The 12598-nt window shown below is 42.9% G+C and overlaps 3 protein-coding genes across 3 annotated transcripts; 2 read left to right on the top strand and 1 right to left on the bottom strand.

Annotated features, from left to right (window-relative positions):
• Window positions 1-2802: 2802 nt before the first annotated feature.
• On the top strand, window positions 2803-7220 carry EAF02_002310 (uncharacterized protein). Its single transcript, XM_038898358.1, has 2 exons — window positions 2803-5003; window positions 5056-7220. The coding sequence occupies exons 1-2, from the start codon at window positions 4360-4362 to the stop codon at window positions 6530-6532; spliced, it is 2121 nt and encodes a 706-aa protein (XP_038762050.1). The 5' UTR covers window positions 2803-4359; the 3' UTR covers window positions 6533-7220.
• Window positions 7221-8046: 826 nt separating this feature from the next.
• Window positions 8047-10523, bottom strand: EAF02_002309 (uncharacterized protein; the record flags this gene model as incomplete). Its single annotated transcript, XM_038898357.1, has 2 exons — window positions 8047-10364; window positions 10412-10523. The coding sequence occupies 2 exons, from the start codon at window positions 10521-10523 to the stop codon at window positions 8047-8049; spliced, it is 2430 nt and encodes an 809-aa protein (XP_038762049.1).
• Window positions 10524-10854: 331 nt separating this feature from the next.
• On the top strand, window positions 10855-12563 carry EAF02_002308 (uncharacterized protein; the record flags this gene model as incomplete). Its single annotated transcript, XM_038898356.1, has 2 exons — window positions 10855-11541; window positions 11589-12563. 2 exons carry the CDS (start codon window positions 10855-10857, stop codon window positions 12561-12563), a joined length of 1662 nt encoding a protein of 553 aa, XP_038762048.1.
• Between the last annotated feature and the right edge of the window lie 35 nt (window positions 12564-12598).

The following is a 12598-nucleotide window of genomic DNA, read 5'->3' as shown; positions in this document are numbered from 1 at the left end:
AGAGCGGCGGCAAGCTCTATATCGAAAAGACTCTTCTAAAAGAAGAGACCTACTGCGTATCATATTTCTGTACTTGAAATAGTAATCGATGGTAGATGTTGAATCTAACCGGGGCTTCCGTAACCTTCGTATCCGCGTCTAAAGCTGGTATTCAACTCTTCGTAGGTATTGCTGTCGTAAAATCGTAATATAATCCTTCGCTATATCTCTGAACCACTCTCCTTCCAATTCTTCCAATTCCATCTGCGACTCAATCTTAGCTCTGCAGACTCTCAAGAGAGAGCTGGAGGTTCGTAGGATGCACCGCGTACAGGTGTTGAGTCTTCGCATCCCTAGTGAGTCTAGTTTTTCCTGCTTGAAAACGGGGGATAACGGATTCTCTGGATCTCCCGGTCCTGGCAATTCGGTGCGAGCGCAAGGGTCGGAGAAATGCATATCGACGGCGTGCGAATTGAATTTTCTGATAGAAGTGATAAGAAATCTTTAACAGATTGCGGAGGCTTTCTAGACAGAAGGGAAATCTTGAAATAAGGAAGTTGAAAGACCTCGACTCTTATTCAAAGTTTAAACGAATTCTCTTAGAGTAAGATGCAAGACGTCGATCTATCAAGATTTGAAAGGTACTTGTCGAAGAAGAGTTGTAATAATTGACCAATTCTAGGAGGTTCAAAAGATTCCAAGGTAAAGGAGGTTGCAATGATACCGTCGCGGGAAAGTTGAAAAGCACGCTAGTGAAATTTCTTTCGTTTACCTTCCTTATATACTTTATTCACTTTCATGATCAGGGTCTATTAGCTACCTAATAATTATCGAAGGTGAAAATATTTGCATGAAGACCAAGTACCGATGGACCAGAAATTGCAAGTTGTCGTTTTTTGTGTCTGATGCCTGAGATGAGAGAAGTGAGCCGATCCTAAGACGAGAAATATGCATGGGAGTTTGACATGTCTGGAATTTAAACGAAGAGATTGTTCGGAGCGTTTGAAGTATTGGTATATGCCCATACAACAAAAAGAGACTGAAAACGAGCATATATCATAAGAAAGGAGCAGTTGGCACAGAGCTTGTATCTTAGAAATTCTTTCTCGTTCTATTCGGCCTATAACAAATCAGAGAGTGAGACAAGAGAAATATTGAATGATTACCTCACCAGCTTCGGATTTTTGAAACAGATCCAGAGATCCAGAGATGAATCTGTCTTTCTATTGTTCTCATTCGCTACAAGTAAGTCAAACAGACCGAAGAGGATAGAAAAATGAATGCGATAGCGATTATTCAAGTTTCGTAAGTGTATCAATGATATCAGTTGACTGTCGATTGAAGATAACCAATGCTCGAAAATGAAATCCTTTTCTATCTTTCTTGGTATTTGCCCACAGCAGCATGAGGATTCCTGTTGGCGTCGATACTGTTTTCAAGTTGCTTTGATGCAAACTATAGAATCACTAAGTGATGCACAATACTCTTTCCATGACCTGAAAAGAGGATTGTTGATTTATTTTTGCTCTTTCTATCATACATCGCAATCGCTCTCGTGATGCACAGAGCTTAGGTCGGGAAGGTCGAATGTCGATTATCGGTCCTTGACTCATAAAGCTGCAAACCCCCTGACGACTTACCTATCATTGTACGCTGGAATTGAACCATTTAATCACTCTGGTTCTGGGTTGGACATCCTGAGATTGGCTCCAAAGCTAGCGTTGAATTCCTAGATTCGAGTTAACAAGAATGGCAGAAGTATCAAATTTAGTAGCGAGAATGGCGCGATAGAAACCAAGTTAAGAAAGTGGAGATCTTCAAAGGAGGCGTAAAGGATCAAGGATATATAATAAAGTGAAGTCACTCTCATAATTGGTCATGTGTAACTGAAGGGAGCTTAACATACCCTAAAGGAAAGATGCTAAAGTGTGCAAATTTTAGTCTAGAAAATTTCATCACTTGCCCCTTATGACCGGGACGGAAGGGCGATCTGCTTCATTTTTTTTCTTTGGATTGTGCCCTAAAATGTGTGCTTCGACAACGAACATATATCATTCCAAGCCCACGTGTCTCTGGTAAAAGTTCATGCCATACTCCATATCCTGTTTCATGACTGGCAAAGACTCGAAAGCAATATCTCGATTTTCCATACACGTAATCGGCCAGATTCCGCGGATTTACGAGAATGTATTCCTATCATAAACATATGATTACCCAATGGCCTACAAAGACGTGTACATCCCTCCAAGTACAGTCTCTGACGGGTTCAACATAATGACACCTAGACCAAGTCTCTATATCATCTGGTATAAAAATCGAGATAGTACATAACAGTCTAGAGACTCAGTGCAAGGTGAACTGCGTTATATATATATAATATGTCATTTTATCTCGCTATCGAATCTAGATTTATACATTCAGAAATTCTACGAGATATGTCATTCCAGGCTATTAAGAATGACAGCCTAAATCTAAGTTCCGTATCGAGATGCATAACGCAAAGACAAAAGGTTGGCGGAGAACATGCCCTTAGAATTATATTGATTTGAAAGCTTCAAAATGAAGGGTCTCATGATATCTTGAAGTCAATTTCCAGTTAAGAATTCATGGCAGTTGATGTGGAGTGAAGGGTGATATCAAATGTAGTTTTGGCAAGAGCGGCGGAGAGGTAAGTTGAGATCAAAGGTCAGGTCGCCGGAGAAGTGGAAATTCTCATTGAAAGCGTTAAAGAAGACGTTGGATATGTGCTTATGATTGTGAAATCTCAGCTGGAATGAAACAGATTAAAGTAAATTCAGACATAACACAGGGAAGAAAATAAATGCTAATTCGGACTGCAATGTCTACATATATTTCACCGCCGCAAATTAGATGTTTAAATAATCGATATAAATTTGCCAATTATCCAATTGTTATTTGATTCATCTGCTAGACTGGTCCGGATAACGATGAAGCGGATACAGTGTCGCGCAGAAGAGTATATTCGGTACTGGACATGACTATATCGCTAGTAGATGAATATAAAAATGATAAATACGAAGTGTACACAGAATGTATAATTGAGTTCATCTAGTAAATGGATTCACAACTCAAAAAGCACCTAAGCTAACTACCTAGTAGATACGCACAAGACATGACTAAGTAGAACGATGTCGATGATTACTACAACCTTGGAAGGAAGAATGGAACCTTAACCGGCACTACCGTTTTCGGTTCGGGAGCTACCTAGGTAGTTCCATTTTCAATCGTACAGCACGTGACTTGAAAATACCCAATAGGGAAATTCCTTTCAACAATAGAAATGGGATGAATCAGGATGCAGGAGAAAGCTTGCTGAGCTTGATGAAAACCGCGAAAGTACAGCAGAAACTGTTGAAATATGACGAATAACGAACACGTGCGACTTTCCATGCACAACCAGCTGGAATTGTGGCCTTTTTCACAGAAGGAAACATGACACGATACATACCTAGGTATATCAGATCTCAACACTTTCTTCCAACATACCAATCCTCCTCCATGTTATTTCATGCATACTTTGGAAGTTCGACGGTGAACTGCGAATTTGCGCAGTAGGCGTGTTCATGTTGACAACAACGTCTCGTTGTTGGCCTTGCCCAGAATGTTCTAGAGTACCTAGTAGGCATGAATGTGTTGGTTCAAATGCCCGTCTTCATGCTGGACGTGTACGGTCCCATGCTATTGGAGGAGATTTGAGTATGAATCGCGATTCATATACAAGGAGGTGATGCAGGTCTATGATCGGGTTGAGGATATAACTTTGCTCCTGGGGATGATAACGATATTATATAAATAGTAAAATTCAGACAAGATAGATATGGCTGGTGGTGATCGTTTGAAAATGATCCATTCATCCATCAATGATTGATCAATCATTTCATTGCCCCAGGTTTTCTTTGGTGGTGGGTGAGTGATGTGGTTCTGATGTGGTTCACCGTTCACCATTGTGGTCGAGTGCTTACTAATGTCATGGATTATCGGTCTTCAATCGAATCTTCCACCGAAGAAATCGAAAAGCGCAAGGTAACCTTAACCTATCTTGGATTTCAGCCTCTGATAAACTTTAATGCTTAATCCTACACAAGTAAAGAGCTATCAACCACATCATACCTTCTTCTAATCTCAACACATACAATCCCGGTGTGCAGGTTTCGCCTTTTTACAATTCCCTCTACATCAGAACATAGAAGTAGATCCCCGTCGCTATCGCACATAACTTTCCATTGAGCGCGGGCGCTGCATCATACCCCGTTTGGACGCCACTGCATGATCTGTCACGAATTCTTTCCCTTGACTACTTTCCTAAGATCGCCCATCAACCCGTCAAACCTCAGCCGATACGTTTAATAGCTCTTCGAAATGGGTTCCCGCCAACGCAGAGATTTGGTTGCAAGACGAAGGCGGGTTGAGGACGAAGGCGATGATGAAGGAGCTCAAGATATTGCTGAACTTGATGATGACTCTTTGTCAGAAGGCTCGATAATTAGTGAGGACGAAGATATTCACGAGGGCGACGAACCTATCGATGGCGGCATTGCAAATAATGAGACGTCCGAGTCGAACAAGATGAACGGGAATGGATCTAAGCTGAATGGCGGACAAACAAAAGCTAGCAATGGTACTACTGAAGCTTCAAAGTTCATAAATGGTGCCAATGATATGGAAATGATGGTTAACGGACCCAAAAGCTCTGAACCGGTACAAACAGTACAATTTGAAGACTTTCGAGAAGACGAGACCAAAGACACCCCTTCACCGGTTATCGTCACATCTACTGCTCAAATGGATCGACAACAAGAACAGCCTCATGAAAGACGGAGGAGAGAACATGAAGAATACAAGAAAAAGAGAGATGCGGATCCAGCGTTTGTGCCAAATAGAGGAGCATTCTTTATGCACGACCATCGTCATGCTGGTCCTGCGGCGAATGGTTTTAGGCCATTTGGCAGGGGCAGAGGTGGTCGGGGTCGGCCCGGTATTGGAGGGCCATATGCACCTATCAAGTATATCATCATCATCTCTTTCGTGCTTTTGCAATTTGCTAACATTATATAGTCACATTTCACAACCTCTGGAACCCACCGATGTTCAATGGGCACACGACATGCACGAAGTAATAACTGAACCCGTACCAATATCTACAAATGGAGCTTCGAATGGATCCCAAAGATCAGCTCCAGCTCCAAAATCCGCACCTCTCAATCGATCACTTTCCACTACGAAGCACATTGGAAATGTACAAATCCGTGTGTTCTTTGGAGATATGGAAAACCCTGTATTATTTCCTGGAATTCCAGTGAAGCAATATACGCGTCTACCTGATCATCGACCACCACTTCGTCGAGATAAACCTGTTCGAATATCCTTACCTGACCATCCACCACGTTACATATTTCCTGCTGTCGATAGATCATTCATATTCATCCCAAGAGCTATGCGACCTAATCAACAAGGGTTTGGTGGACGTGGCAGAGGCAGAGCTGGTCTTGGATCCGTCGGTGGTTATTCGAGACGTACAAGCGTTTTTGGTGGTAGCGTTTACGGAAGTACTTACACTCCAAGCGTTGCCATGAGTCGTCGTTCGTCCCTTGCACGAGAGGTCAATCGAGAAAACCTTATTTCACCCAGTGGATCAACAATGTCTAGGCCACAAATGTCGATGGATTCATCAAGGCCTGTGGTAAAATTACCGCCATCAAGCCAAGCTGCACAACCTCAACAATTTCAGGCACCTGAGTCTGGAGTAGCTAATGGATCTTCACAAGTCTCTTCTCTCGACAATGTTCCACAACCTCAAACCTATCCTCTCCCCCAGAAGCCAACCCTTCGGGAAAACCGTCCAAATACAATTCCAATGCATCAACCTCGACCTCAGAAGACCGTCTCTGTGGCCGACATTGAATCACCCGCATCCATGTCATTCAATCCTCCCCAGCAAAGCCAACAGCCATTTCATCAACAAGTTCCCATTCAAATCAATGGAAACAGTTATTCGCATGATAACGTTCAACATTCCCGTCAACCATCCTATCCAAGTCAAGCTTCAACTGGTACACCATTATCACAAATTCCAGAAAGAGCTATCCACGCACCAGCTTTCCAACCTAACCCCTATCAACAACCAGCCTCCAACTACTACCCACAAACTTACCCCGTTTTGCAGCCCCCACAAGGATATTACTACCCTCAAACCTTTAATGCACCCATGGCCTCAACAGTTGGTACGACTCCTTTTGTACCCGCACAACAGCAGCCACATCAAACATATAATCCACCTGCACCTCAGTCCGCTGAAGCTTCGACTTCACAAGCACCTCAAAATTTGGTTGCTCAAGAAGTCAATGGAATGGTGTATTATTATGATGCTGCGCAAATTCCGGCCGTTCCAAGTTTTCCAGCCGGCTATCAACAACCTCAACAATATCCTATGCAACAAGTAGGAGGTGTAGTAGGAATGGGTGGTATGATGACACCAAGCCCGGATGGTTTCTACTATCCGCAGCAACAAGGTGTGGTGTATTACACACAATAATGACTGCTATAACTACTCCCGTCAAAGCCTGCTTTCACGATTTGCAAGTCACACCTTTTTAGTCTCTCTTAATGCCTTCAGCTATTTTATTCGTATTTTCTGAAGCGTTTGCTTTTTATCGTCTCTTGTGGTTATGAATGCGAAAAAAAAAAGATATATCATTGTTCATTCTTCAGAAGCAACGGCTTGATTTCTCATATCATGTTTTTGTATTAGGGATGGCAATTCAATTCTTTTGATCTGGTTGGCATGGTTTTTTTGGTTGCAAGTTAGAGCTTCTGCTATGCTTTTCGGGTCTACCCTCTTGCATTTCGATCTTTTCGATCATTCGGTCTCTGATTCAAATTTCTCGTCTTGGTACGGTGTATTTTCTCAATGATAATGGCCCCTGATGTTTCGATTGGAACAACGAACGAATGGATATCTCTTTCGGGTGGACGTACGGTTGTGGGATGGCCTTCTGCATTGGATCGAAACTTATGTTTGCTGTTAGCGAGCGGGTGGAGTCATGGATAGGTTGCGATAGCAATAGTAGGAGCGGGAGTCGTCAAGTTATGAAGTAGTGGTAGTAGTATTACATAGCAAGAATTATTGTGAGTGGATGAACATGTTCGCGGATTGAACGAGGAATGGATATGTTGTCATGTCCACTTACGATACATCAATTGAATTACCCTTCTGATGATTACCTACAGTCTCTTGTGTTTTGCAATCTTTATGGTGCTCGCCTAGTAGTAAATTGACCCTGAGAAAAGAATCATCAATATCAAAAAGCTCCCTTCTGTACAACATGCCCGTGTCATAATATCTAAGACTGTAGGCTGTCGGTTGTTCAAGGAGTAAATGGATCGGATAATAATTATCGGCCTCCCTTTGGAAAGCTGACAATATTCAAAAATTACAATTACTACACCTGCGAGTAGAGGAAAATAATCAATGTGGCTGGGTTCATATCTTCAAAGATGGCTAGTCACTACCTAGCTAGAGCGGAGGGAGTGCAAGAGTTGCTCCTCATGTCTGTCTAGCCTTTGACGTTATCGACCAAAAGGAGGTTCAGAATTGTGACATACCTGATGGTGAGTTTGCTGGCTAGTTTATTGAGCCATTTGAATAATGTCTGATTTAGGATACATATAAATAATTACTGAATGGATGGCCATCTGGGTATTCATATCACAGTATATGGTTGATGATAGCGAGCTTCGCAGTCTTGTCAGATAGCTTCTTTAGGGCTTGCTACGACGTTTTTATACTGAATCGCATGGCTGCAAGTTTGACATATCATCACTTTAAATTTTCTAGGCATTGACGCCTATAGATAGTGCTAAAATTTCGTTCATTTGTTATTGTATCTTTATAACATACTTACAGCGAAAATCGTAAAGATATCACTATAAACAAGGATATTTCAATCCATTCATCTTCCCGCCCAGGATTCATAATTTCATTTGTCCAAATACCCATTTAACCTGTACTCTTAACTCCGCCTATTTTCCCATAGCAAAGAAAAAAATCTATTCCATGGCGACATCCTTGTCTCCTGCCGAATCTTCCAAAAGTCCATCAGAAACTGGATCCCAAGACCTCGCGTTTCTTGGCCACATTCTCTTGTACAGACTAACTCCCACGGCATCTTGAGGATTAATCTTACCATCAAATGTCGCCTTGAAGTATCCATGGGTACCCAAGCTCTCCTTGATGAAACCACTTCTTCCTCTCTTAGTCCATAATTGGAGTGCCTTGAACCATTCCACATCTTCGCGATTGAAGAACATGTAACGGATAGTAACGAGTCTCTTGTGAATTTTGTAAGGGTGACCAGTCAAAATGATACGCTTGGCAATAATTCGAGAAGTAGATGGTGGTAGTGATGTACCAGTACCGATCAAAAGGAGAGGCGCGGAAGATGGCGCGGATTCGGAAGGTTTTTGGAAGAACAAAGTTGGAATAGAACCCCACGATAGAGGTCCAATGAAGGAGGCGACGGTTGATTGACCGGGATGGAGGAAACGATCGAATTTGTGAACGTCATTGGGGGTGTTGCCACCTTGAGAGAAAAGTGGGTTGACAACGAAGCGGCGAGGTCCGCATTGCACAATCATCTCGCTCTTTGATTTGACAGGAGAAGGATAATCAGAGCTGAGGGTGAAATTGATGTTCAAGACAGCCTTCTTGTGTTCGTGGCGGAGAAGAGAGAATGCACTCAGAGGTTGAGAAGCATTATATGTTGATTGTAACGAACTAGGTACGTTACGAAGGTGAATATGAACTCTAGTTCCTGCAGCCACTCCACCGACTAATGCCTCACGAGTGACTTGGCTACGAGATGATTTGTAGTCGGGTACTTGGAGTAGGCGTCTCCAATCTTCTGGTTCATATGCCCTGTCTTCAGCTTCCTCCCAAGGACTGGTGCGCAGACTCTTTAGACCACGGAATTTTGCAAGACGCTCACGTGCTAAAACATTTGGGTGAAGCTCAATCTCATCTGGGAATTCCCGGTCTTCTTCTGCCTCGTCGGTTTTACGTCTTCTGAAAGCAGCTAGTTGCTCTGCCTCCGCTTCATCATCTGGATTGGGATCCAAAAACATCTCTGATTGTGGATATTCTGATGGAGCAGCTTCTGTAGGCTCTCTTGGTGCAAGACCTTCAGCTCCATCTTGAGGAAGAGCAGGTGTGTCCATTGTCATTTCTTCGTCATCAAAATCTTCCATATCGGAGCCTGAATCGGAGAAATGGTCTCCGAGAAACCATGCTGATTGATAGTTGGATGTACCTTTAGGAAGTCGTTTTGGAGCAGCAGGCAAATGCGTCTCATCGTCAGAGAAGTAGTGGTGATCATCAAGAAGTACACCTCGTTTCTCTGTTGGGGCAACGGACATGGCGGCATCCTCATCGTCCTCCATCATAATTCCTTCAGGCGCAAGTTCCGCGAGATCATCCTGATCTTCACCGGGTGTTTCAAGAATGGTCTCATCGTTAGAATCATCTGTAGCCATTTCATCGGTTCGCCTCTTTTTAGAAGCCAATGGCGCAGCTGTGATCTTCTCAATCTGGAAATCGCCCCAGTCTCCAACTGAGATTAATCTATCCGCCTTCAATCCCTTGCCTCTGACAAAACCAGTCAGTACGACATTCTCCTGCTCGTTTGTTGGCCATTGAACTTCATCAACAAGCATCCAACTTCTTTCTTCCCTCCATCGAATTCCTTTCGGGCCTAGTGTGCATAATGATCTCATCAAATTGGCGCATTCTTGTCTTGAGTCTAGGTTGTGTACTTTTTCTTGGTCAGGGTGGAAGTGCTGAACGTATGATTTGAGCGATGAAAGAATTCCAGGTCTTCGTTTGGGTGGCTCAATCTTGTCAAGTCCTTGTACAACAGTCAAAGTAGTCGACAATCCTTGGCTTTCCACACTGCGGATGATAAGTTCACCTAACTCATCGACTTCCTGTTCCGGCGACAAAATAAAGACTACAAAGTCCGCCACTCTACTGGCATTCATGCAGCTGAACAACTCTTTCTTGGTGATAATATATTGAACCTTCTGCTTGAATCTGTCGATATCGGCACGCACAATTCCTTCTTCGGGCACATCAATCTCAACGTCCAGACTTCCGGTCAAACTTCGAACTGCAGCTGCAGCATTTGCATCGTCGCATAGTGGTACGAGAGCTACAATTCTTGGTGCACCATCACGTCCTTGGAAAACATTCAAGTCCCTCTGATGTTCCTTATGTTTTGTATTCTGCTTTTGACGGGCTTGATTACGACGATCAAATTTCGACATAAGTTGTTGGTGAGGAGATTTTCGGTGACTCAAATCTTGGATCTTGCCTACGAAGATTAATATTTACCCATTCCATGGACGGAGCGAAGCTGACCTTTCGACAATTCCTTCAATGCACCTTTAGAAGCCTTTCTTGACTTAAAAGCTTTATGGGTCGTTTTTGTTGTACTCCGATGGGAGTGCTGTCCAGTAGGTGCTGGAGCCATATTGCCGTTGCCTCCGGCTTTAAATCTAAAAGGAATAGAAGCCAGATTGGAGAGTTCAGAAATCCAATTTTTCAAATTTTGACTCAACAAATGGAATTTATAAGAATTGGGATCGTAACGTGGGGCTTGAGATTTTTTTGTGCGATAAGTTAAAGTTCTTATCTTTTTTATCGCTTATCGTTGAGACTACTTTTTTTGCCAGCGGCCGCTGGTTCCGCCTTCAGAATATTTTCTACGGAACTCATAGTTCACAAATATTTGCGCTCTCTTGGAATAGGTAATCGAAAAACAGTCAATTTTACTTCGACCAAGAATCACTTGTCATATAAACATGGCAGACACAATGGAGTTGATGGATAATTCTCATTCGAATGGAGCGGTACCAATTAAACGAGCTAGAACGGAGCTGGCCACCACAGAATCAGAGTCGCAGTCGCAATTACGCCGTCGCAAGGAAGCCAATAGAGCATATGGAAGAGGAGGAAAGATTCCCATACATTCAATTAAAGATAAAAAGCTTAGGGGAAATCTTAAGAAGCTTGAGGCACGAAACAAAACTGCGATTCTTAGAGCAAAAGATGCCGAGATTTTACTTGAGAACGAGGATGGATTCTTAGAACCAGAAAACGAATTGGAACGAACATACAAGGTCCGACAGGATGAGATTAAACAGAGTGTACCTCTCGAGACTGCAAAGAAAGGATTCGAGCTTAAGTTGGATCAATTAGGACCATATGTGTGCGACTATACAAGAAATGGAAAGGACCTTATACTGGCTGGTAGGAAAGGCCATGTCGCGACAATGGACTGGAGGGAAGGAAAATTGGGATGTGAATTACAACTTGGAGAAACTGTCAGAGATGCAAAATGGCTACACAACAACCAGCTTTTTGCAGTTGCGCAAAAGAAATACGTTTACATATATGACGGAGCAGGAGTTGAATTGCACTGTTTGAAGAAGCATATTGAGGTTACGAATATGGAGTTCCTTCCTTACCACTACCTTTTGGCTACTGTGGTATGTAAAAGACACTCCTTTCAACTGCATGTATCTGACCTTTTTAGGGAAATGCTGGACATTTGAAATATCAAGATATCTCAACCGGTCAAGTGGTTATGGAAATGCCCACAAAATTGGGATCGCCTACCTCTCTAACTCAAAACCCTCGAAATGCCATCCTTCATATGGGTCATCAAAATGGAACAGTCACTTTATGGTCACCTAATTCTACAACACCACTAGTCAAATTATTGGCACATCGTGGTCCAGTACGATCATTGGCCGTAGACAGAGAGGGTAGATATATGGTTTCTACTGGACAAGACATGAAGATGTCCGTCTGGGATGTTCGAATGTTCAAAGAAGTCAATAGCTATTTTACACGACAGCCAGCATCTTCAGTTGCTATTTCTGACCGAGGATTAACAGCTGTCGGATGGGGCACCCAAGTTTCAATTTGGCGGGGTCTTTTCTCCAAAAACTCTCTAGAACAGGAGAAAATACAAAGTCCGTACATGACATGGGGTGGCGAAGGTAAACGAATTGAGCGTGTACGTTGGTGTCCATTTGAGGATGTGTTAGGAACGTCACACGATTCCGGGTTCTCGTCGATATTGGTTCCGGGTGCTGGAGAAGCCAACTTTGATGCTCTGGAGGTTAATCCATTCGAGACCACTAAGCAACGACAAGAGGCTGAGGTGAAGTCGTTGCTCAATAAGCTCCAACCAGAAATGATCTCATTGGACTCCAATTATATTGGTAATCTTGACCTGAGATCTGATGAGCAAAGAAAGGCCGAGAAAGATCTAGACAAGAAGCCAGAAGATCCAATGGCTAAAATTAAGAACAGGGGTAGAGGTAAGAACAGTAGTTTGAGAAAGTACCTGAGAAAGAAGAGTTCCAGAGGTATTATAGATGATCAGAGGGACAGAATTGAAGAATTGAGAAAGAGTCAGATGCAAAGGGAGAAGAATAGGCTAAAATCTACCGAGGAGGAACTTGGACCAGCACTCGGTCGCTTCGCGAAGAAAAGTGCTTAGATAATTTGGTGCATTATTGTTGATATCACACACTA

This window comes from Botrytis sinoallii (assembly GCF_014898435.1).
Source record: "Botrytis sinoallii strain Bc 23 chromosome Unknown BSIN_003, whole genome shotgun sequence".
Lineage (NCBI taxonomy): Eukaryota > Fungi > Ascomycota > Leotiomycetes > Helotiales > Sclerotiniaceae > Botrytis > Botrytis sinoallii.
This window is presented reverse-complemented; position numbering and strand designations above follow the sequence as displayed.

Coding starts and splice junctions, on each gene's coding strand:
- EAF02_002310 (XM_038898358.1), top strand. CDS start 4,360: ATGGGTTCCCGCCAACGCAGAGATTTGGTTGCAAGACGAAGGCGGGTT. Junction 5,004..5,055: donor GGGCCATATGCACCTATCAA/GTATATCATCAT, acceptor AACATTATATAG/TCACATTTCACAACCTCTGG.